Genomic DNA, 26,126 nt, shown 5'->3' with positions numbered 1-26,126 from the left:
AGTCATACCTGCTGTTTGAAGTAGGCCTTTTTTCACTTAAAATGTTATTGATAGCACACCATATCAATATAGTTACATCATTATTTCAGAAATTACTTTGTATTTTATTTCATATTGTTGCTATTGACCACGTTATACAACTTAGATAGAACTAGACCATTTGGTTAAACATCAGATTGCAAACTGCCTAAATGTTTAATATTATCTGTATCCAGTTAGAACACTAGTTTGATACTAAACAATCTTGTAGCCACTACTCATGTTGGTTTAAATTAAAAATTCAGCTCCTCAGTTGCACTAGCCACATTTCACATGCTTAATAGACACGTGTGGCTAGTGGCTACCTATGGGACAACACAGTTACAGAACGTTGCCATCATTTCACAAAGTTTGGTTAGGCAGCAGTGTTCCTGGCAGTCTAGTTTACAACCATCCTTGTGTATACATTTTTACAGACTTCTCACATTTTGCCTGGATAAATTCCTGGCAATAATGAATTACTGAATCAAAAGGGGTACACAAAACTTTCAGCTTTTGTTTTTAATTGGAAGATAATTGCTTTACAATTTATAGTGAAATAAATCAGATAAATAAATCTGCCATACATTAACACAAATCAGGCATAATTAAAACTTTCATACCTATTACTAAATTGCCCTCCAGAATATAGTTCTAATTTGCACTTCCATCAGCAGGATTTTGGTAGGACAGACTTATAGACCTGGGTACTTTTCATCTTCTTGAGTGAACTATAAACAGCTTTTAAATAACAAACAAGTAGTACTCCTGCCTGGAAAATCCCATGGACGGAGGAGCCTGGTAGGCTGCAATCCATGGAATCGCTGAGGGTTGGACACGACTGAGCGACTTCACTTTCACTTTTCACTTTCATGCATCGGAGAAGGAAATGGCAACCCACTCCAGTGTTCTTGCCTGGAGAATCCCAGGGACGGGGGAGCCTGGTGGGCTGCTGTCTATGGGGTCACACAGAGTCGGACATGACTGAAGCGACTTAGCAGCAGTTCTCTTTAAAGAGTTAATTTTCTAAGACATGTTTGAGGGATTGATAAAGGGTCCTACAAAATTGATTTAATTAATAATAGAGAATATTTGTATTAATGGTTTTCTAGAACCTAGCCTTTTTAAAAGACATTTGTTTCTTTGGGAATATGAATCACGTTTCTTCTGGGGTGTCAAGAGGCCCATCATCATGTTTGGGGGTTGTGCTTCTTACAGGCAGCACAGCATTCTCAGAAGCAGTCTACTGAGCTCTTCCAATGCATGTATTTTAAAGACAAAGACCCAGAAACTGAGGAGCGTTGCATATCTGATGGGGTCATTTATTCAATTAGGACAAATGGTGTGCTTGTGTTTGTACCAAGGTATGTTATTTCTAACACAAAAGTTGTTACGAAGTCATAGTTAACCTCAATATAGACACAGTATAGAAATGGTGGGTTTGATCCCTGGGTTGGGAAGATCCCCTGGCGAAGGGAAAGGCTACCCACTCCAGTATTCTGGCCTGGAGAATTCCATGGACTGTATAGTCAGTACATTAGATATCATTCTTTAAAGCACTTACTTTAGCAACTGTTTTGAAGTTACCATATGTACATAATGTAATATATAATTCATTATATAAGTATAAAAAAAAGATCCCTGGTAGCTCAGATGGTAAAGAATCTGCCTGCAATGCAGGAGACCTGGCTGGGTTCAATTTCTGAGTTGGGAAGATCCCCTGGAGAAGGGAATGGCAACCCACTCCAGTATTCTTGCCTGGAAAATTCCATGAACAGAGGAGCCTGGTGGACTAGTCCATCCGGGGTCACAAAAAGTTGGACACAACTGAGTGACTAACGCATTCACTCACTTCTGTATAAGTCATCGGATAGTTTTACTTTTTTCTTTAGCAAAACATTTTGTTTTCGTCTGCTCAATGAAGTAGATATTTGGAGGTGAATCAGATGTAAAGTTCTTTTTCTTGTTTTGGGAAGTTTTTTGTTGTTGTTTTTAAGCTGTAAGAAAAACTAGCATTCCCGATAAGTATACAAGATCTGCATACTAAGAATATACTATCTCTGAATTTTTATTCTAACAATACTTCAGGTTTGGGATTAAAGGTGCTGCTTATTTAAGAAATAAAGATGGTTTAGTGGTCTCATGTGGCCCAGATGGCCATTCTGAATGGAAACCAGGATCCCTTCAACGCTTTCAAAACAAGATCACCTCTACCACGACAGGAGGGGAATCTGTTACATTCCATTTGTTTGACCATGTAACAGTAAGTCTGTATTTACATTAAGCATTGCTTTCAATGCAACCAGCAAAGAATGTGACTTAGTAATATGCATTTTCTCCTCTATGATAGGTGAGAATATCTGTACAGACCTCACGTTGCCATTCTGATACAATACGGCTTGAAATAATAAGCAATAAACCACACATGACACCAGATACAGAACTTTTGCAGCAGAGTTCCCTCTTGCTAAAGAGTGATTTAGTGAAAGAAGTAACTAGATCCGTGGAGGAGGCTCAGCTTGCTCAAGAAGTCAAAGTAAACATCACTGAAGATTATCAAAAATACTGCCAAACGAAGGGAAGAAGCCTGTACACACTTCTAGAGGAAATAAGAGATCTAGCTCTCCTGGACGTTTCCAACAGTTACGGCATATGAACTCTTCTGACTTCATTAAAAGAGAACTTTGTCTTCCGTGAGTGTTTTACCTTCAACATCAAGATAAAAGTTTCTGTGCCATTGAGTGCCACCAATCCCTGATTTGGATGGTGGGGGAGGAGACTGGGTAGATATTTCACATATTTGTGAAATGTTTTATCACTAAGTTGCATCTATGTGCAATTAGGTCAGTATGGAAAGTGGTTTTTCAGATACTGGAACACTGAATCCTGGCTCTGCAAAACAGGTTGCCAGTCTTGTTAATAAACCTAGAACTGACTTTTGGCCAGCTTGTCTCAAATCAGTTCTTTTTTGCATTAATTTTCCAGTAATTTCTACACTGGGCCATTTGGGTCACAGGTCCCTCTGACATCTGCCAGATTAACTTTTCAGTCTCCTTCAGATAGTAAGACTCAGTCCTGTACATGTGTCCACTTTAAAACTCTTGACTTGATATTTGACTCAGTCTCCCCTGCTGTCCCCAGCGCCAGTTGGGGTTGGGGCCTAGGGAGTGGGATGGGATGCACAGGGTAAGGTCTGTTCTCTCACACCTCCCTTCCATCCTCTCATTGAGCTGAGTACTCCTCAGATAAGCTGCCCAGGACTTGCTCTTGCTGGAGACTTATTACTTAGCACCATCACTTTGCGAGTCTACACCCTCTCCCAAAAAGCAACTTTCCCATGTCCTAGTTCGTAAAGATTAGCTTTGCCTTGCCCTCTCCCCCGTAGGAATCTCCTAAGAACCAGACAAACATTTAAACTTGATTCTCAACATAGTACTGTCTATAATTACCCCTCCACCAAGTTGATAAACTGAGGCTGGAAAGACTCCAATTAGGTCTTCCCACCACGTGCTTCTAACACTTCAGCCTCATATCCACCATTCCCAAATCTCTTATTTCCTAGATTTTCATTTCTATATTATTGTACATGTTCTTCCCAATCCTTGGCATCTCCACCAATGCAAGCTCTCCTGTGAATCCTCCCGAGGTGCCCATGATACTTTGCAAATTTCTCTCCAACTAACTAGCCAGTAAGGTACCAACCTTCCCTGATGGTTCAGTGGTAAAGAATCTGCCTGCCAATACAGAAGATATGGGTTTGATCCCTGGTCTGAGAAGATCTCTGGAGAAGGAAATGGTAAGCCACTCCAGTATTGCCTGGAGAACCCCATGGACAGAAGAGCCTGGTGTGCCACAGTCCATGGGGTCACAAAGAGTGGGATACAACTTAGTGATTGAACAACAAAAGGTACCAAGGAGCATACGAATTTCCCTAGGACCTATGCAGGCCAGGCAATACATCAGCTTTTCACTGACCCTTGGAAGTATTAAAGTGACTTCTCAAAAGACATGTAAACACATATATAACAACTATAAACATTTTACCGTAAGTATATAGTGTAGCACTAAAGAGCAGTAAGAAACTTTTATAAAGCCTGTAGGGATAGTTCATGAGATTTTTATTTAAAAAAAAAAACATTAGTATTTATTATACATATTTACATCTTAAAATACCACCCAATTTAATAAAAACAGGGCATTCAATGGAACACAAGCAGCAAAAGCTACTTATTAACTACCAATCGTTTTTACAAGGTCATACTTAAATACAAATAAACACTAAGGAGAAAAATATACAATGAAAGTTAATAAGAAACAATTATAAATAAGGCCTCCCCAGTGGCTCAGCATTGAAGAATCCGCCTGCAATACAGGAGACACTGGAGACTCAGGCTTGATCCCTGGGTCGAGATCCCCCGGAGGAGGAAATGGCAAACCCATTCCAGTGATTCCTGCCTGGAAAATCCTATGGACAGAAGAGCCTGGCGGGCTACAATCCATAAGGGTCACAGTCAGACACAACTGAGCAATTGAGCACATAACATAATTAAAATAATGCCAGATTTTAAACAGGAATCAAAAAGTTTCACTATATAAAGATTTTCACTCAAAGCAAATAAAATGCACTGCACCGTCATCTCAAATTTGGAAGACAGCAAGTTAATAGATGTTCTCACTTGAGGCCTATCCAACTTGAGGAACATTTCTAGATGAAGCCTTAAGTTACTACTGTACATTTTAAAAGGATTGGTCCAGTTGTGTTTCCTCAACTTTTAACTGCTCCTCTTCGTTTACAGTACTGGCAGCACCAGCATTATGTGGACTGTCTAGAAGGTCTTTGTTAAATCCATTTGATTCTTCCTCCTTTTGCTCCTCACCTGTACTGCCCGCCTCAGAGGTCTGTGTGCTGGGTGTGTTCACTGACAAGTCTGCAAGAGAAACCGTTATTACTGATTACAAGCACCGGATCCGATCTTACCTAGTACAAACTTCTTCGCAAGTCTAGATCAATAAAAATGAAATCTATGATCACTTTAATGTTAATTATGATCCTTTTCTTCCAAATAAAACCATTTCAATACATGTATTATTATAAAATCCATTAAAAATGCAAGTTGAACTCAAACTTCTGAATCATAGCCAAATGCAACTGTTCCCATTCAAAAATCACAATTACTAGATAGGTTTTTTAAAGTCAGATGTTCTTATGAGATATATAAGTGATCTATAGTAACAAAATAAGATACTCATTTCTACTCAGAAAATTTTAAAGTCATATATTATAAATAGAAGATGGGCCTTAAAATACTTATCGCCAAGTAAACTTTGATAATGACAGCAAGGAAGAACTGCCACCAACAACAGTTCTATCTTCATGTAATTTTTCACAAAGTAGTATAAAACATCCATTTGTTAGGTTAAAAATTAAATTCATTCTAACTGGAAAAAAACTGATAATACCACAGAATAATTTTCACTTGAGAATTTCATTATTTTGCATGAAACTTGTTTTATAACATGGTATCTTCACTATAATAAGAAAATAATTCTTATTTTCCCACTTCAAAAGGAAAAACTGGATTGGAAACTGACAAAGATAAATGTGATTATGTGTGCTTCATTCAAAAGCAATTTGCAATTACTTTTTAAATACAGCTTTCCAAATTTGATTATCCAGTTTCCAAACCCACAGTCTGTTTTAAATCAGCAAAATTTAAGGCAGTTTTAAAAGAGATAAGGGAATCAACAAGAAAGCAAATATGACAGCTCACAACAGAAGTGACACAATGCAATTAAAAAGCATTTGGGACCTATTCATGTCACAGCAAATGGCTCTAAAGTAGTCAATGGGTGCAGAGTATTTTATATGTTTAGGAAATAACAAAGCAATTAATGTTTTAATTATGATCATTAAGATAAAATTATATGTCACGTGCTTTAAGGAGTCAGGGAAGAATCTGTTTTTGAAAGACCCAGAATCAATTTTAAATGATTATTAGAATAATTTTTTAACAGATGCTCAGCTACCCAGAAAACGATCTTGAACTTGTATTCTTTGTGGGTTCCAACTAGGTCTCTCGCTCACTCTCTCTCTTGAATATACATAAATTTAATATACTGTACCATACTTTTCTATTCTTCGAGGTATTTTATTTGGAGGAATAGTAAAGAAGTTACAATTTCTAACGTGCCCTTGATATATTAATGGTAGCACATAAAATGCAGCATAAAATTTACCATTTCCTAGGGACTGACTGTTACTCAGTAGCTTTGCCTGTCTTCTTTCCAAGGCCAGTTGTTTATTTCTCTCAATTCTTTGTTGTTCTTCTTCTGTTAGGCTTCTACTTGACTCAGAAGCAAACTCTACACTTCCGTATGAGCTTGTCAGAAAGTGATCTAATTCGGTAGCAGTTACATCATGGCCATTATTTTCCTCTACTTCATCTGCAGTAGACAAGAACAAGTGTGTCTGTAGTGTTAAACTAGTTAGAAAAAGAGTTTCTGCAGCTATTGACTGAAAACCAGTTTAAAGCAACAAGGTACCAGACGTGAAGAAACAATTTGTGAGGTATGAGAATGTCAGATGCTTGACATGCTTGACTCAAACAAGTAGAAGGAATATTTAAAGAGTTATTTTAAGTCAAACCGGATACTAGTTTAAAAATATGCATTAACAGAGAGCAAAAGTTCGTAGTTGCTAAGAAAGAACTTAAAGAATCCAACTCATATCCTTGTTTTACATTAAAAACATTTTACTAGCTTGCTACGTTGTTTGTATGATACAGAGTAACTATTGTATATAGGCTATTTTTATATACGGTAAAACCCAGACACAAAGTGAAAAAGGCAAAAGAAATTTAGAGATCTGTGGACATATTTCCAAGCTAATTTTTTTTTTTAATCCAGTGCTCTCTACATTATTAGTCTTAATAAATTCTTAAAACCCTGTACACCAGTTATCTCAAAGTAGAATGTTCCTAAAATGATTCACAGGGGTATGAAAAGTAAATACTAAATTTTCCCTTTATACTTCATTTAAGAATTAAGGAAAATTTATATTTCTTCTTCTAACTTACATTTAGAAGAACTGGCAGTGACAACCTATCACTTATCCTAAGCTACCTTCAAGGCAGGGTGGAGTTGAGTCCTCATTTTTTTAAATTCAGCATATTATGACATATAGCTGATATTCTGATGACCCAGTTAAGCAAACTGACATACTATCTTTTTTAACCAAAACAACCCTAACAAAATGCACAAGTGGTAACTTTAAAAGATTTTTGCAAAATAACAGAACATCTTGAGGTAGAAGATAACAGAAGTATAAGCAAGAACTAAGAAGATGGCAAAGCTGACACTTCAACCTCTCTTTGTATCATTCACATTATGCAGTTAAAAAAAAAAAAGATAACTCATCAGATCTGACAAGTGGGGGAAAAAAATTCATATCACCAAGACAACCATTTGAAATATTAATTTACATTTACTCTCCTTTCCTATGGGGGGGGGTGTGTGTGTGTGTGTGTATATATATATATATATATATACACACATATACATAGTACAGTGTTGTTGTTATTTAGTCACTGTGTCCAACTCTTTTGTGACCCCATGGATCACAGCTCACCAGGTTCCTCTGCCCATGGGATTTCCCAGGCAAGAATAGTGGTGTGGGTTGCCATTTCCTTCTCCAGGGGATCTTCCCAACCCATGTCTCCTGCATTGGCAGGCAGATTCTTTACCACTGAGCCACAAGGAAGCCCATTAGCACATAGTACGAAGCTCAAAAAGTTCAGTGAATAAGCTAACTGACCCAGTAGGATATGCTGTGGGATTCAGTCTAATAACTAATTCCTTTCACATATCAAATCCCATGCCAACACTTCATACCATACCTTACCAAATAATTAAACCTTGGATTATTTAAATCACAATCTTTTACACCTTTAAAAGCAACTTATAAATAACTTTCGGGGATTCTATATGGAGCCTGTATTTTCTACTGCATCTACTAAAAATTTTAAAAACAAAAAGCAAACATGTATGGAGCCATCGCACAGAAAATCTGATAACTATACAGACCCTGTCGGCAGGAACCATGTTTTGATATATGTGACTGCCTATGGTTGCACTGTACGACCAACAAATGCAATCAATACCAGGAACAGTCACACAGGTCTAATTAACGTCATAGATACAAGATCTGTACTCTTATGTGAAATGTGAAGTATTTCAACATCAAATGCTAATTTCCCAGAACCACTTTTTTATAATGGGCATGTATATGAACACTGCATCTTTTCATATATTTTTATTAAGAAGCACTACAAAAGACCAATGGGTCATGACCAACAGTTCACAAAAACTCATGCTCTTTGTGAACATGTAAAGATATTTTTACATCTCTTAATAGCATACCACTGTGTATTCTAGATGTACCAAGGCATCTTAATTCATTCCTATTTACTATACTGTAATTATATATTCAAAATAAACTAAGAACTCAGTCCTGTAACACTGCCAACCCCTAGATCCATTTGTAAAAGCAAACTTATTATCAAGTAGATAAACCTATATTCTTACCATTATTGCTAACAAAATCTTCATGTAAAATAGGGAGATCAAGTCGAATTCGTTTTAAACAGGTCTGAAAATAAAAGACATTTTTATATTTTCACTTAGATTTGGAAGAAAGTAGTCACTGATTTTATTCTTAAGTTTCAAAAAAAGTTGTGCCCAAGTAACCACTATTAACTCTCCCCTTCTCTACTAAGACTGCAAAATGAAGACCCCAAAGAGCTACTTAGCCTCAACTAAATATATCCTTACACAATTTAGCATTGTGAATGATATTCATAATAATCTCAACACCTACCTGAACTTCCTTTTTATTTCCCAGACATTCAACTCTATCAATAAAATCTTCAAATTGCAGTTTAGGGAATAGCCTATGTGCCCAGTGCTCCATGTGTCTGATTAGTGTCTTCAAGTCCTCAGCCTGGCACATAAAAATAAAAATGCTAAATAGAAGATTCATTCTCACAAGTGACCTTGTCAGCAGATTTCAGAATTGAACAGTAGTATCAAAGTCACTGGTGTCCTTCTATAACTATAAGGTTAATAAACTTTTAGAAGAAACTTTAAGAAGAAAAGTATGTATTAAGGGCTTAGAGGATTGCAGTGCAATCCTCTACCTGCAGTAGGCTTTAAAAATCAGAGGAAAAAAGAAACCTAGTATGAAAACTTAATAAAAGTTAAAAGATAATCACATGTGTCTTTTCAGGACTATAAAGTAATACTTGAAAGTAAATTTAATAAAATATGACAAGCTTATCTTTTAGAAATAACTATACACACTGACAGGCCCCTAAAAATCATATACGGAGAAGAAAGCATTGAGAATCAGCTGAGAAAATATACTCAGAAATTCCAAGGGCAAAGTACTGAAGACCAGCAAGAAAAGTGCAAACATTTTCAGACCACAGTACCTCTGTACATTTGAAATTTCAATTTAACACTAAAAAAAATTTTAATGAAAAACAAAATTTAATAAACCACAGTAATAAATGAAAAAAGTTCCAAATTCCTGATTTTACTAAAAAAAATTTTTTTTCTTACAGAATTTTAAAAGAGTGGTTAAAAGCTCTGGATCAGACTGCATAGATTCAAATCTAAATTCTACCACTTAATAGCTGTGTGACTTTGAACAAATCCCTTTACCTGTGTAATTTTTCTTCATGAATAAAATGAGATTATACATACCTCATAGGGTTGTTAGGAGGATTAAGTAATACAAGTAAAGTGCCTGACACAAAGCAAGCCCACAAATGTCCACTACTATTGTGATGGTGGTATTTGCTCTTGGTGGTATTTGAACCATAAGAAGCTCATGGTTAAAACAATAAACTCTACCAATAACTCAATACGTAATACTGAGAACATAATGTCTTATCGTTCTCATTCTGATGAAGATAAAAGTTCTTTTAAAGGCTCAACCACCTATGACCATCTTCCAGTTGTTGACCAGCCACCTCACAATGTCATGTTAGACCCAAGGGACAGAGAAGAGACATACCTAAATAGTGTAAAGTCCCAAATCACACCTGGAAAAAAGGCATCAGTGATGCAACTCTGTGAGAAAATAGTAAGACTTTTCAAAGGCAAAGTATAGAAGACTAGACAAACTCAGAGCCCACCCACACTCAGTGAAGGAATACAAAAATATTTATTCTTCATATAAGTTTATTTATCTTAACAAAGAACTTATGAAAATGATGAAGATGTCCCAAATTCAAAGCACCAGTTTATCATTACTACCTGAAAATTTCGATAAGAGCAATGAATTAACTGAGCTGGGCATGGTTTTAAAATATCTTGACTTAGGTTTAGTTTTGTGGCAAAATAGAACACAGGCTTATATTCTTCCTTATTATCCACTGAAACCAAGAAAATATAATACAGGTTTTTCAGCTTCCTAGGTTTAAAATTTGGGGATTAATTTTTACTTTTGCACCTCCCAATCACCTCCAAGTATTATATGTTGTTCATCCCCTTGCTATTATTAATATCCTATCTAGGCTATTTCACTTAGTTCCCCTGGGAGTGAAATAACCTCTGAATTACTGTCTGCTTCAGTTCCCTTCCCTCTTTCCAACTCTCCTGAACACCACACCAAAATCATGCTCATGTTGTATTAATGTTCCTCTAGCTGGTCCATGAAACAAAAGTGAAGGGTCTGCTCTTAACCACTGGCAGTGGAAGCTTAAAACTAAAACTCAGTTTCCTTTACTATATAATGGGACCAACACCTACCCCAGAGGTTGATAATTTAAGAACATATTTGAAAATCCTTCATAAATTATTACAAAGCTCTACTAAGATATCATCTGCAAAAAAATTATATCTACATTCTACATGATGCAAAGGAAATTTTTAAATGTTCACTTATGCAGAGATTGATAGTTCCTAAATGTCTTCAATGTCCTTTCCACGTATCACAGTTTCTAAAGAGAGATGATGCTGAATGACAGCATCTGTGAAACATTCTAAGATTCCTGAGAGCACGAGAATGGGCACACAGTCTCACCAATACTTTAAGAAACAAAGGTCTAAAATACAAATCAGACACTTCTTACCTCATGACCTTTACCTTTGAATTTTGCCTTCTCAAACACGTGCCTTAATGCTGGCAGCCCTCTCTCTGAAATTAATCTGTGAATAGAAGTATTTTTAAATTTCAAGTTTTCTAAAGCCATCAAGGCCAAAACAAGACCATAAGAAAAAAATGTTATCTGTTAAACTGAAAAAAATGCCTTTAGAAATATCTGATCCCAAAATCATCCCAACCAAAAGCTTGTAACATAAGAGGGAAAAGATGATGGAAAGAAAAGTAGAAATGTTTAAGGAAATAGTAAATGTACCTCTCAGCATTCAGCTTGGGTATATTCCTTTTAACTGTTCTCTTCGGAGGTACAGGAACAGGCACTCCTCTCCCTGACTCTGGTGAAATATACCAAGATTTAATATTACTTATTTAAGCCTCATTTTAAATGTGTCATTTTGAAAGCTGACAGAGGGATAGCTGGACATGGACACCACTCTGGTGTCATGGACCTTCTTCAGGTTCAGCGCCTTCACCATCTTCTCTCCCTGGAGAGGCTGGAGGTGGGAACGGAGGAAAAGTTTCATCTTCTATATGCTCATAATCTGGTAGGTCAGTCAAGCCATTCTCCTGTGGTTCTAGCATCTTTTCCTCTAGGGAAAAAAAAAAGTAAAATGTTTATTCATCCAAGCGGTTTTTCTATGACACAGTTAAGTTCCACTTGCAGCAAAATGCATGTTTTTCAGTCAGTTAAACCATATTTCAAACTCACACATCGTGAAACAAAGTGGAGAATATAACAATTACAGAAAAAAGAACCTAAGTTAGAAACTCAAAGAACTGAGTTCTAATGGACAGCCTACCACTAAATAACAGTATGGGTTTGAGCAAAACATTTTACCTTAACTGTTGAGTTTCCCCATTATAAAATGATTTCAACTTTTCAGAGGGTTTCAAACTGTGGTCCAAATGGGGTGAAACAGGCAGGGTACAAGAATCTCACCTCCACTCCAACCAGAGGTTTTAAAAATTATTACTGGGAATGCCCGGGTGGTCCAGTGGTTAGGGCTCTGTGCTCTGCCCGAGGCCTGGGTTCAATCCCTGCCCTGGGAACTAAGATCCCATAAGCTGTGCAGTGGGGCCAGAAAAGGAAAAAATAAAAATACTGTTTACATATTGGCTTTCTAGTAAAGTTTCCTTTGAAATGGAAATAATGTCTTGATTGGTAACTTGAAAGAATGCTTTTCATACCATCTCACTTGACCTCTCAGAAACATCTGACACTTTTGATCAGTTCCTTTTGCTGGAAAAGTATTTTTGTTGACTTCTGAAACACAGTACTCATCTGGTTTTCCTCCCTTCCTGGACATGCCTCCTAAACTTCTGCAGATTCATGTTCCTCTAACCTGGTTAATAAGTTTACAAGATTTCATCCTCGGCCCACTTCACTCAGTTATGCACATGACTCTAATTTATAGATGACTCGCTAATTTTTTATTTCTACACAAGCATCAAATCTGAGCTCTAAATCCCTACTTCTCATTCTACAGCTCTAAAATTTTTCAAAGGCATCTATAACTTACCATGTATAAAACCAATCTTCAAAAATTTCCCCATTCAGTAAATGACACCAATCCAGCTATACAACTCAGAAACCTGCAAGTCACCCTTACTACTTCATTCCCCTATCCTACTTACCCTGTCCATTTACTTCCAAATTATTCCTTGAGTCTGCCATTTCTATTTCCACAACTACTTCCTAACATATATTGGATTATTCCATTACTCCTATCCATTTTGCTCTTTCACTCCATTCTTCATATTACAGCTTAACTAACCTTTGGAATGTGACACAATGTGGTCCACTGGAGAAGGGAATGGCAAACCACTTCCATATTCTTGCCTTGAGAATCCCACAAACAGTATGAAAAGGCAAAATGATAGGATACTGAAAGAGGAACTCCCCAGATCAGTAGGTGCCCAATATGCTACTGGAGATCAGTGGAGAAATAACTCCAGAAAGAATGAAGGGAGGGAGCCAAAACAAAAACAATAGCCAGTTGTGCATGTGACTGGTGATAGAAGCAAGGTCCGATGCTGTAAAGAGCAATATTGCATAGGAACCTGGAATGTTAGGTCCATGAATCAAGGCAAATTGAAGTGGTCAAACAGGAGATGGCAAGAGTGAACATCAACATTCTAGGAATCAGCGAACTAAAATGGACTGGAATGGGTGAATTTAACTCAGATGACCATTATATCTACTACTGCGGGCAGGAATCCCTTAGAAGAAATGGAGTAGCCATCACGGTCAACAAGAGAGTCCGAAATGCAGTACTTGGATGCAATCTCAAAAACGACAGAATGATCTGTTCGTTTCCAAGGCAAACCATTCAATATCACGGTAATCCAAGCCTATGCCCCAAATCAGTAATGCTGAAGAAGCTGAAGTTGAACGGTTCTATGAAGATGCACAAGACCTTTTAGACTAACACCCAAAAAGATGTCCTTTTCATTATAGGGGACTGGAATGCAAAAGTAGGAAGTCAAGAAACACCTGGAGTAACAGGCAAATTGGCCTTGGAGTACGGAATGAAACAGGGCAAAGGCTAATAGAGTTTTGCCAAGAGAACGTACTGGTCATACCAAACACCCTCTTCCACCAACACAAGAGAAGACTCTACACATGGACATCACCAGATGGTCAACACTGAAATCAGACTGATTATATTCTTTGCAGCTAAAGATGGAGAAGCTCTATACAGTCAGCAAAAATAAGACCGGGAGCTGACTGTGGCTCAGATCATGAACTCCTTATTGCCAAGTTCAGACTTAAATTGAAGAAAGTAGGGAAAACCACTAGACCATTCAGGTATGACCTAAATCAAATCCCTTATGATTATACAGTGGAAGTGAGAAATAGATCTAAGGGAGTAGATCTGGTAGACAGAGTGCCTGATGAACTATGGACGGAGGTTCATGACATTGTACAGGAGACAGGGATCCTGGAAAAGTCATCTCCATGGAAAAGAAATGCAAAAAAGCAAAATGGCTGTCTGAGGAGGCCTTACAAATAGCTGTGAAAAGAAGACAAGCGAAAAGCAAAGGAGAAAAGGAAAAATATAAGCATCTGAATGCAGAGTTCCAAAGAATAGCAAGGAGAGATAAGAAAGCCTTCCTCAGTGATCAAAGCAAAGAAATAGAGGAAAACAACATAATGGGAAAGACTAGAGATCTCTTCAAGAAAATTAGAGATACCAAGGGAACACTTCATGCAAAGATGGGTTCGATAAAGGATAGCAATGGTATGGACCTAACAGAAGCAGAAGATATTAAAAAGAGGTGGCAAGAATACACAGAAGAACTGTACAAAAAAGATCTTCATGACCAAGATAATCACGAAGGTGTGATCACTGACCTAGAGCCAGACATCCTGGAGTGTGAAGTCAAGTGGGCCTTAGAAAGCATCACTACGAACAAAGCTAGTGGAGGTGATGGAATTCCAGTTGAGCTATTTCAAATCCTGAAAGATGATGCTGTGAAAGCGCTGCACTCAATATGCCAGCAAATTTGGAAAACCCAGCAGTGAACACAGGACTGGAAAAGGTCAGTTCTCATTCCAATCCCAAAGAAAGGCAATGCCAAAGAATGCTCAAACTACCGCACAATTGTACTCATCTCACACGCTAGTAAGGTAATGCTCAAAATTCTCCAAGCCAGGCTTCAGCAATACATGAACCATGAACTTCCAGATGTTCAAGCTGGTTTTAGAAAAGGCAGAGGAAGCAGAGATCAAATTGCCAACATCCGCTGGATCATCGAAAGAGCAAGAGAATTCCAGAAAAACATCTATTTCTGCTTTATTGATTATGCCAAATCAACCAAATCAACCTTTGACTGTGTGGATCACAATAAACTGGAAAATTCTGAAAGAGATGGGAATACCAGACCATCTGACCTGCCTCTTGAGAAATCTGTATGCAGGTCAGGAAGCAACAGTTAGAACTGGACATGGAACAACAGACTGGTTCCAAATAGGAAAAGAAGTACATCAAGGCTGTATATTGTCACCCTGCTTATTTAACTTATATGCAGAGTACATCATGAGAAACACTATGCTGAAGGAAGCACAAGCTGGAATCAAGAATGCCAGGAGAAATATCAAGAACCTCAGATATACAGATGACACCACCCTTATGGCAGAAAGTGAAGAGGAACTAAAAAGCCTCTTGATGAAAGTGAAAGAGGAGAGTGAAAAAGTTGGCTTAAAACTCAACATTCAGAAAACTAAGATCATAGCATCTGGTTCCATCACTTCATGGGAAATAGACGGGGAAACAGTGGAAACAGTGTCAGACTTTATTTTGGGGGGCTCCAAAATCACTACAGATGGTGACTGCAGCCATGAAATTAAAAGACACTCCTTGGAAGGAAAGTTACGACCAACCTAGATAGCATATTAAAAAGCAGAGATATTACTTTGCCAACAAAGGTCCATCTAGTCAAGGCTTTGGTTTTTCCAGTGGTCATGTATGGATGTGAGAGTTGGACTGTGAAGAAAGCTGAGTGCTGAAGAATTGATGCTTGAACTGTGGTGTTGGAGAAGACTCCTGAGAGTCCCTTGGACTGCAAGGAGATCCAACCAGTCCATTCTAAAGGAGATCAGTCCTGGGTGTTCTTTGGAAGGACTGATGCTGAAGCTGAATAGAAACTGAATAGAAACTCCAGTACTTTGGCCACCTCATGAGAAGAGCTGACTCACTGGTAAAGACTCTGATGCTGGGAAGGATTGGGGGCAGGAGGAGAAGGGGACGACAGAGGATGAGATGGTTGGATGGCATCACCGACTCGATGGACATGAGTTTGAGTGAACTCTGGGAGTTGGTGATGGACAGGGAGGCCTGGCATGCTGCGATTCATGGGGTCGCAAAGAGTTGGACACGACTGAGCGACTGAACTGAACTGAACTGTACCTTGGAAATGTCAAGCTAATCACATCACTACCAGGCTTAAACACGTCAATAACTTTCTGCTGCTCTTAACATAATGATAAGACTCTAAGGCCCTGCGAGATTTAGCACCTTCCTACTTCTCTACAGACTTCACACATAGAACCTCATATTGGGGTCTGGGTAAGTGCTATGAAACTACTACTTGACATTTTGAATGCTTATAGAGGATTTAATTTAGGAAAATTGGGGGAGATTTTTCTGATTTGACAGTTGAGATCTGAAAGGGATGAGCAGTCAGAGAAGAGGCTTTGTAAAGGTCTAGTGGCCTGAGGGTTAGACAAAGCATAGAGAATGTTGTGTCATTATTTGATAAATGTTTGTCTCCCCTTGGAGACTGTAGCTCTAAAAGGGCAATGATAAGGTGGGTCTCTGTTCTCCTCTACTGTATCCCCAGAGCTGGTGTTGGAGAAATAGTTCCTGATCTTGGCCCTCCCAACTTGAACTAGCAGAAAACCTGGGCGGCTCTACAGCCCCAAAGGAGAGCACACCTCCCAATGCCTACTTCAAATATGGCCAAGAGGGAAATGGACAGGAAAGGGACTCTTGGAGGGCAAGGCTGGAACCCTGGAGGAGAGAACAAAGTGCTGGTCCCAGAGAGGAGAACTGAAGTGACCAAACTGATCTTTCTCATTTCACTGCCAGAACAAGTAGCCCAAGAATCCTCACTATCCAAATCCATGTTTCCGGAATTCAGATACTGAGAGTCACTTTTAGTGAGTTCAGGTCATGGGTGGTGTAATGCTTTATCCCAATCTATCAGATTCCTGAGTTGTGGATAACAAACATGAGAGTTCATGAAAGAAAGATATCTCAAAAAGTTATCTGAATCTGTTCAGTTCCTGAATTTGGACAGGGAAGAGTTCTGATGGCAATGATACTTGACAATTGTAATTTCCATCTAGCAGGATTAATAACTGCAATGGACCACTAAAAAAAACAAAAATAATAAAAAATAATTGTTGAATGGAGGAATGAAGAATTTCAAAATTTCCCCAAAACTATACAACTACTAGAGCCAGACGATTTCCGAAGTCTCGCCAATTCTGTTTCCAAGACAACAAGTACATAAAAACAAAACACAGTTATCAATCACAGATCTTCAAAACTGGAAAGCAGTTAAAGGTCATACTGAAGTTTCTTTGGTTTTTAAGTAAAAATAGAAGATATATTTTTCATTTTCACCAAGAACATGATTGAAGAACGTATTCACTGTTGCTCCACTACCTTCTGCCATTTTTAAGACAAGTTTGTAATTCCATCTTCTCAAAACTATTTATCTTTTTTAGAAAAGAACAGTTCTAGGTGCTTTTTATAGTCTTCCAGAGAATGGAGATGTTTTTTCCATTAAGAGAATTTTGTACAGACCAAAATAAACGGAAATCCCAAGGTGCAATGTCTGGTGGATGAATCAGAACTTCCCAGCCAAGCTGTAACAGTTTTTGCCTGATTATCAAAGAAATATATGATACCAGAAAAACAAAACAACCCAATCAAAAAGTGGGCAAAGACCTAAACAGACATTTCTCCAAAGAAGACATACAGATAGCTAATAAAAACATGAAAAAATGCTCAACATTGCTCATTATTAGAGAAATGAAAATCAAAACTACAATGAGGTATCACCTCACACCGGTGAGAATGGCCATCATCAAAAATCCACAAATGATAAACGCTGGAGAGGGTGTGGAGAAAAGGGAACCCTCTTGCTCTACTGGTGGGAAAGTAAACTGATACAGCCACTACGGAAAATACGATTCCTCAAAAAACTGGGAGTAGAACTGACATAGGACCCAGCAACCCCACTACTTGGCATATACTCTGAGGAAATCAAAACTGAAAAAGGCACACGTACCCCAATGTCCTCTGCAGCACTACTTCCAAGAATTGGGACACGGAAGCAACTTAGATGTCCATCGACTGATGAATGGATAAAAGAAACAGTGATACATATATACGATGGAATATTACTCAGCCATTAAAAGGGACACATCTGAGTCAGTTCTAATGAAGTGGACCAATCTAGAGCCTATTATACATAATGAAGTCAGAAACAGGAAAACAAATATAGTATATAATGCATATATATATAGAATCTAGAAAGATGGTAGTAATGTACCTATCTGCAGGGCAGCAGTGGAGATGCAGACATAGAGAAAAAACTTATGGACAAGGAGGGGAGCAAGAAGGAGAGGGTGGGATGAATTGAGAGAGAAACATGGAGGCATATATACTACCATATGTAAAATAGATAACCAATAGGACTTTGTTTCATGACTCAGAGAACTCAAACTGGGGCTCTGCAACATCCTAGAGGGGTGGGAGGTGAGAGCGAGGCTCAAGAGGGAGGGGACTTACGTATATCTATGGCTGATCATGTTGATGTATGGCAGAGGCCAACACAATATTGTGAACAATTACCCTTCAATTAAAAATAAGTGAATTTTAAACAAATAAATATTTTTAAAAGAAAGAAAAGAAACATATGGTCTTGCATTCTATTTGTTTTCTGTTAACTAATTCCAGATGCTTTCTGTTAAGTGCTTTCAGCTGGTCTAATATGGACACTGGCAGATTTCATTTTCTTGAGCTCCAGAATCACTGTGGATGGTGACTGCAGGCATGAAATTGAAAGACGCTTGCTCCCTGGTAGAAAAACTATGACAAACCTAGACAGAGTATTAAAAAGCAGAGACATCACTTTGCCAACAAAGGTCCATATAGTCAAAGCTATGGTTTTTCCAGCCGTCAGGTACGGACCTGAGAGTTGGACCGTAAAGAAGGCTGAGCACTGAAGAACTGATGCCTTTGAACTGCAGTGCTGGAGAAGATTCTTGAGAGTCCCTTGGACTGCAAGGAGGTCAAACCAGTCAATCCTAAAGGAATGTACCCTGAATATTCATTGGATGGACTGATGCTGAAACTAATAATTTGGCCATCTGATGCAAAGAGCCAACTCATTGGAAAAGACCCTGATGCTGGGAAAGATTGAGGGCAAGAGGAGAAGGGGCAACAAAGGATGAGATGGTTGGATGGCGTCACTGACTTAATAGACATAAGTCTGAGCAAACTCGGGGAGATACTGAAGGACAGGGAAGCCAGTTGTGCCGCAGTCCATCATGTCACAAAGAGTAGGATAACACTTAGTGAGTGAACAACAAATTGGGACCAGTATTTGTTGGAATCAATCCTTTGGTTTTCCAGAAAGAGCTTATAAGAGACAACTTCCTTCCAATCCCACCATATACACAACATCACCTTCTTGGGATGAAGACAGGCCTTTGGTGCGGTTCATGGTTCACTTCCCTTGCCCCAGGATCTCTTCCATTCCACATTATTGTAGTGTATCCATTTTTAATCACCCATAACAAATTGTTTTAAAAATGGAAGTTTTTTGTTACATTTAAGTTAGGAATTGCATGCAAAACTAAGGTCAAGAAGGTTTTTATCACTTATGTGGAACCCAAATATCAAAGCGATGAACAGAACCAAGCTGGTGCAAATGACTTTCCATGCCTGATTTCGATATCTTGAGTATGTCAGCTATCTCCCATGTAGTATAACGTTGACTGTTCTCAATGTCTCAATTTATTCACTGGTCTACCAGACCATGGAGCATCATCCAGCGAGAAATCTCCAGCATGAAACTGTGTAAACCACTTTTAACACTTTTGCTCAGCCACAGCACCTTCTCCATACACTGTACAAATCTTTTTTTGTTTCAGTTGCATTTTTACCTTTCTTAATAAAGCATAATATGCCAAAAATGCTTTTTTCTTCCATCTTCAATATTAAAATGGCTACACAAAAATTCACCAATTTTGATAAGTTTTTTTTTTAATGCATGCTGATATGACAGCTGTCACAATACAATCTAACAAATTTGTTTTCAATGAAGTTAAAGACAACTAAGTGCTATTAGAGCCATTATACAACAACAACAACAACAACAAAAAACTTTTTGGCGAACCTAAAATAATCTAGTTTTATATCATCAAAAAGTATACTTAGCCCCATTCTGCTTAAGCCTCCTGGAAAGAAATGTGGTTCACATCTTTGAAGCCAAAATGGAGCTATGAATGAGGTAACAAGGCCACAAACTATATTAAGTATAATTGGAGAAGGAAATGACAACCCACTCCGGTGTTCTTGACTGGAGAATCCCAGGGACGGGGGAGCCTGGTGGGCTGCCGTCTCTGGGGTCGCACAGAGCGACCTAGAGGACTTCCTCCTCTAGGCCTCAGAATCGCAGAGGAGTGAAGGCAACAAAGAAATTTAATATATAAATTCATTCCCACAGTCTTAGGTGTCCAACGTCCAACTTTTAAGTTATCAAAACAGAAGACCTTGCCAGAAATCCTACCAAACTGACCCCATGATCTTCTTTGCTACCCAGGCTTAAAACCACAAAACTTCCCATCCTATCCCTCTTCTCCAATCTCCCCTCTTCCGTGCTTCCTTGTCTATCCTCTCTTTCAACCGTATTCATTCAACATTCACAGGGCGACTCCTGAGTTTAGAAATCGCGATACAGAAGCCAGAGATGTAAAAGATGTATCTGACACACGTTCCCTTCCACTAAAAGGTTTGGTTTAGTGAGTGGCAGACCCGAACGTAAACGAAGTAAAAGCGGCAGCTCTGATCCCCACCGACCTCCTCTCTGCACAGGTCGTGGCCGGTCAGGCCTCCCTTCCCTGCAGTCCTAAATCAGCCCACGTCCGTCTAAGTCATGTCCGCCTGCTTCCTCTCTCCCTCCTTACGACTGCCCAGCATGCCCGCTCCCCCGCCTGACTACCTGGACCATCTCTCCCCTCCGTAATTTCACTCGCCCCTCAGCCCGCTCTCACCTCGCTCCGGACGCTGCCGCCAACAGCGCAGAGTTCCGCGCGGCAGAAAAACCACGTTTCTCTCGAACTCTCGCGAGAAGATTCCTTGGCGTTCGGCGCCAAATCTGCGCACACCCTGGGCGGTGCCTACCAGACCCACCTCCCCCAGGTCTCGCCCACCCATGTCTAGCCAACCTTTCCCAGGTCCAGCCCATCGCACTACTGCCCTCCGCACCGCATCCGCCTTCCTGAATTCCTCCGAGAAGCTTTACCTCCTTGCTCGTGTGATGTTCGTGTTGCTTATGCTCTATGCACTTTAGACTTTGGAAATAGATCTCAGGTTTTTTAGAAAACTGGACTGTGGATGGAATATTAAGGATAGAGGCAAACAGAATTTTCTAAGAAACTACCGATTCTTCAGATTTACTAACAGAAATCCTTCAACATGAATTCTCAGGTGGCTCAGTGGGAAGGAAGCCGCCTACCACGGGATCCCTTGGAGGAGGAAATGACAACCCACTCCCCTATTCTTGCCTGGAAAATCCCATGGACACAGGAGCCTGGCTGACTACAGTCTATATGGTGGCAAAGGGTAGAACACCACTGAGCCACTGAGCATGCACCATGTGAATGTAACTACCACAGTTGTAAGGCACTGACATATTAATGTCTGACTGTCCTATTTCACGTGGGAGAAATACTAGAAATACATTTTCCTTAGCAATTGCACCAGACATGTAAAAAAATATATAGCTTTCACATAGGCCATGTCATTTAAAACTTTTAGAATTGTTTGGTGTTTTTAAAAGTGAATAGTGTTGAAAACACATGAGGCCATCAGTTAGAGGCAGCTGCACATGGAATTGGAAACTCTGGCTTCAGTGTGGTCGGTTTTCTCCAGTATTACCTCAATGAGCAGGGAGACCTTGTCTACATGCTGAAGAAGCTTGACACTGTGGAACAACAGACCTGCTCAGCCCATCCTGCTCGGTTCTCCCCAGACAAATACTTTGACACCGCATCACGATCAAGGAACCCTTCGGGACCTCCCTGGTGGTCCAGTGTCTAGGACTCCATGGTCCCATGGCAGAGGGCCCGGGGTTCAATCCCTGGTTGGGGAACTAGATCCCACATGCTGCAACTAAGACTTGGTGCAGTCAAATAAATAAATAAATATTTAAAAAAAAAAGATAAGGAAAGAAACATTCATTGGACTTCACTGGTGGTTCAGTGTTAAGAATCCGCCTTGCAATGCAGGGGACTTGGATTTGATCCCTGGTAGGGAAACTAAGATCCCACATGCAAGTAAGCCTGAGTGCCGCAACTAATGAAGCCGAGCATCACAACAAGTCTTTGCTCCACAACAAAAGATCCCACATGCCGCAACTAAGACCCAGTGCGGCCAAACAAATACACAGAAAAGAAATGCTTCAAGGTGCTCAGGACCCAGCAACCATGTCCCATCCTCTGAGGATCTATTAAAATTTTATGTCTCTTCAGCTGCCTGCTAGCCTTCAAGAGACTTTCTGAAACCAGACTCTCCAATCTGTGAGCCCTGAGGCCTTTCTATGACCCTTGCTCCTCTTTAAAGGGAAGATGTTTGAATCTTCTTTTCATACTTTGAATCATTCCCAGGTTATTAAAATGCTTTGAAAGAGCTAGGGGAAAAATGGAGTGTTAAAGAAAAAGTAGACTATTAAAGAACAAAGATTGAGTATAGCGTGTAAAAGCTTTTCTGGCAAGCTGGGAACCCAGTCCAGAGGTGAGGTTTGAAAGAAGAGAAATGAGAAAAATATTTTAAAACAAAGACCATGAACTATTTCTAAATCACATTTAAAAAGCCAAGTCTCTGTGTCTTATCAGTTGGCTGGAGTTATCTGGGCTTTATGTACTAGAGTGGTTGGTAGTAGTGGTCTGCTGTGTACTTGAGGACTCCAGTTCAAGACTGCGGCATCGATTTTCCCCTGTCATGTACATAACATGCCCAAGTTGGGATCATATCACCCAGTCAGGTCTGCATCAGCATGAATAATCAAGGTGACCAGCCCAGTTCTATTTCAGTCGCTCAGTTGTGTCCGACTCTGCAACCCCATGAACCACAGCACACCAGACCTCCCTGCCCATCACCAACTCCCGGAGTTCACCCAAACTCATGTCCCTTGAGTCAGTGATGCCATCCAACCATCTCATCCTCTGTCATCCGCTTCGCCTCCCACCTTCAATCTTTCCCAGCATCAGGGTCTTTTCAAATGAGTCAGCTCTCCGCATCAGGTGGCCAAAGTATTGGAGTTTCAGCCTCAGCATCAGTCCCTCCAATGAACACCCAGGACTGATCTCCTTTAGAATGGACTGGTTGGATCTCCTTGCAGTCCAAGGGACTCTCAAGAGTCTTCTCCAACAGCACAGTTCAAAAGCATCAATTCTTCGATGCTCAGCTTTCTTCACAGTCCAACTCTCACATCCATACATGACCACAGGAAAAACCATAGCCTTGACCAGATGGACCTTTGTTGGCAAAGTAATGTCTCTGCTTTTGAATATGCTATCTAGGTTGATCATAACTTTCCTTCCAAGGAGCAAGCGTTTTTTAATTTCATGGCTGCAGTCACCATCTGCAGTGATTTTGGAGCCCAGAAAAATAAAGTCCGCCACTGTTTCCACTGTTTCCCCAGCCCAGGGATTATTAATTAGGATTTGGCCAGCTACAAATAACAGGGGAAAAAAGCTAACGTAAATGAAATAAACTAAAATAACAATAAACAAGGTAGAAAGTTTGTCTCTCATCTACAAGAAGTTGGGAGGTAGTAAGTTCGTTGTTGGTAAGATCCTATCTTCTTGCTTTACCACAAAAGAATTCCATTCTCAAGTTCACTTCCTCTTCTGAAATGTCTTCTACAGCTCCACTGCATTCCAATCAGCGGGGAGGAGGAAAGAGAAAAGGGCATGACTCAACATTTCTAAGAACATTTCCCAGAAGTTGCATACAACAACTGTGGGTACATCCAGAACGTAAACCCATGGCCACACACAGCTGCAAAAGAAACTGGGGATATAGTCTTTATTCTTGGTGACCATGGCCCAGTAAAAACTCAGGGTTTCCATTACTGTGGAAGAAGGGGTGAAAAGATGTTGGGGGGAAATTAGTAGACTGCCACAAATAATAAAATAGAAAAAAATAAGCTAGTGCTTTTATTTTTCAAATCTGGAAAATTAGAGTGTTCCCAAAAATATTAAGAATATAAATAGCTAGTACTTTCACAATAAGTCATGTAAGCAATTTCAGCACGAGAAACCTATTACATCACTGTATTAGACATTTGGGAATTTTTCCTGCCTGGACTTTATGGCTTCCCTGGTAGCTCAGATGGCAAAGAATCTGCCTGCAACGTGGGAGACTTGTATTTTATCCCTGGGTTGGGAACACTCCCTGGAGAAGGGAATGGCTACCTACTCCAGTATTCTTGCCTGGAGAATTCCATGGACAGAGGAACGACTAACATATTCATTCACATCATCCTCAAAGCATAACATCAGCTCCACCAAGAGCTAAAAGTCTGACCACCGTCAAATCACTTCATTGCTTTGTTTGCTCCTTTGTAAGACAAAAGGTGTAGATTAGCTGATTCCAAAGGTATTGTTTTAATGCAAGATACTGAAGAGTAATAAATCAACAGGTATTTATTGAGTCTTATGTGTTTTAGGTAATAAGCCAAATTGGTAAGATAACCTTCAAAACATACTTTCTATATTTGGCAGCAAAAAACTCATCTTCTCAGGGTCCCACACAATTAGATATATCTTGTATACCCCAGCTCCACAACTAAATAGGCTTCAGGTCAGAATAGGGTGACGTGAAGATGGAGGCACTGCTTGCAGCCCATTCTGGAAAAAAAAAGAAACCAGCTTCCAAGGGCAGTGAGGCTAGAGGTGCCAGTAGTCACGTGTCCAGTGTCAGGGGCGAGAGGGCAAGTCCACTTTTGCCCAGTGGTGGCACCAGTAGAGTCTGCACTAGAGCAGGAGACCAGCACAGTTTTGACATCAGCCTGTCAGCTGCCAAACCTCATTTCCTGACCACTCAGAGATGCTAGGAGCCATCCGTATCCTTTAATACATTTCTTTTCTGTTTAAACTACTAATAATGAGTCAGACTTCAACAGTATATAAACCATAAACTTCCGGATGTTCAACATCCAGATGTTCATGGATTTAGAAAAGCCAGAAGAACCAGAGATCAAGTTGCCAACATCTGTTGAATCATCAAAAAAGCAAGAGAAAACATCTAGAAAAACATCTACTTCTGCTTTGTTGACTATGCCAAAGCCTTTGACTGTATAGATCACAACAAACTGTGGAAAATTCTTCAAGAGATGGGAATACCAGACCACCTGACCTGCCTCTTGAGAAATCTGTATGCAGGTCAGGAAGCAACCGTTAGAACTGGACATGGAACAACGGACTGGTTCCAAATCTGGGAAAGGAGTATGTCATGGCTGTGTATTGTCACCCTGCTTATTTAACTTCTATGCAGAGTACATCATGTGAAACGCTGGGCTGGATGAGGCACAAGCTGGAATCAAGATTGCCAGGAGAAATATCAATAACCTCAGATATGCAAATAATACCACCCTTATGACAGAAAGTGAAGAAGAACTGAAGAGCCTCGTGATGAAAGTGAAAGAGGAGAGTGAAAAAGCTGGCTTAAAACTCAACATTCAGAAAACTAAGATCATGGCATCCAGTCCCACCACTTCATGGCAAATAGATATGGAAACAGTGACAGATTTTATTTTGGGGGTCTCCAAAATCACTGCAGATGGTGACTGCAGCCATGAAATTAAAAGACACTTGCTCCTTGGAAGAAAAGTTATGACCAACTTAATAGACAGCTTATTAAAAAGCAGAGACATTACTTTGCCAACAAAGTCCATCTAGTCAAAGCTTTGGTTTTCCCAGTAGTCATGTATGGATGTGAGAGTTGGACCATAAAGAAAGCTGAGTGCCAAAGAATTGATGCTTTTGAACTGTGGTGTTGGAGAAGACTCTTGAGAGTCTCTTGGACAGCAATAAGATCCAACCAGTCCATCCTAAAGGAGATTAGTCCTGAATATTTATTGGAAGGACTTATGCTGAAGTTGAAACTCCAATACTTTGGCCACCTGATGAGAAGAACTG

At 39.5% G+C, this 26,126-nt stretch overlaps 2 protein-coding genes, 1 non-coding gene and 1 pseudogene across 6 annotated transcripts in view; 2 read left to right on the top strand and 2 right to left on the bottom strand.

Moving 5' to 3' along the window:
• The window catches only part of DIS3L (DIS3 like exosome 3'-5' exoribonuclease), a 32,238-nt gene extending 29,275 nt beyond the window's left edge, over positions 1–2,963 (top strand). For all 3 annotated transcript variants that reach the window (XM_086322947.1, XM_086322948.1, XM_086322949.1), the window contains 3 exons: positions 1,237–1,382; positions 2,107–2,281; positions 2,369–2,963. In XM_086322947.1, the coding sequence (XP_086179073.1) occupies positions 1,237–1,382; positions 2,107–2,281; positions 2,369–2,674 (627 nt within the window). In that variant the 3' untranslated portion in view covers positions 2,675–2,963. The remainder of the gene's footprint in view (positions 1–1,236; positions 1,383–2,106; positions 2,282–2,368) is intronic.
• A 1,156-nt stretch (positions 2,964–4,119) lies between these two features.
• On the bottom strand, positions 4,120–22,137 carry TIPIN (TIMELESS interacting protein). 2 transcript variants are annotated; one of them, XM_086322950.1, is made up of 9 exons: positions 20,976–22,137; positions 11,632–11,772; positions 11,439–11,517; positions 11,154–11,229; positions 8,894–9,016; positions 8,602–8,665; positions 6,256–6,462; positions 4,896–4,946; positions 4,120–4,507 (listed from the first exon to the last, which is right to left on the bottom strand). In XM_086322950.1, the coding sequence occupies exons 1-9, from the start codon at positions 21,136–21,138 to the stop codon at positions 4,362–4,364; spliced, it is 1,050 nt and encodes a 349-aa protein (XP_086179076.1). In that variant the 5' UTR covers positions 21,139–22,137; the 3' UTR covers positions 4,120–4,361. The 2 variants fall into 2 exon arrangements, with proteins under 2 accessions (XP_086179076.1, XP_086179077.1); XM_086322951.1 differs by having other exon boundaries at positions 4,120–4,946.
• LOC147365321 (small Cajal body-specific RNA 14) lies at positions 8,057–8,190 on the bottom strand. The gene has a single exon (XR_015135635.1).
• Positions 21,572–22,425, top strand: LOC147365319 (H/ACA ribonucleoprotein complex subunit 3 pseudogene; annotated as a pseudogene).
• Positions 22,426–26,126: the final 3,701 nt, after the last annotated feature.

This window comes from Bos grunniens, chromosome 10 (assembly GCF_055505025.1).
Source record: "Bos grunniens cultivar Pamir isolate PY7600 chromosome 10, Bosgru_T2T1.0, whole genome shotgun sequence".
Lineage (NCBI taxonomy): Eukaryota > Metazoa > Chordata > Mammalia > Artiodactyla > Bovidae > Bos > Bos grunniens.
This window is presented reverse-complemented; position numbering and strand designations above follow the sequence as displayed.

What these genes read in the sequence shown, in the direction of transcription:
- TIPIN (XM_086322950.1), bottom strand. Translation starts at nt 21,138, where the DNA reads ATGGGTGGGCGAGACCTGGGGGAGGTGGGTCTGGTAGGCACCGCCCAG. An exon ending in AGGCGCTGAACCTGAAGAAG is followed by an intron (nt 11,518 to 11,631) that starts GTCCATGACACC and finishes ATATTTCACCAG; the next exon opens with AGTCAGGGAGAGGAGTGCCT. An exon ending in AGATTTTGTTAGCAATAATG is followed by an intron (nt 6,463 to 8,601) that starts GTAAGAATATAG and finishes TGTCTACTGCAG; the next exon opens with ATGAAGTAGAGGAAAATAAT.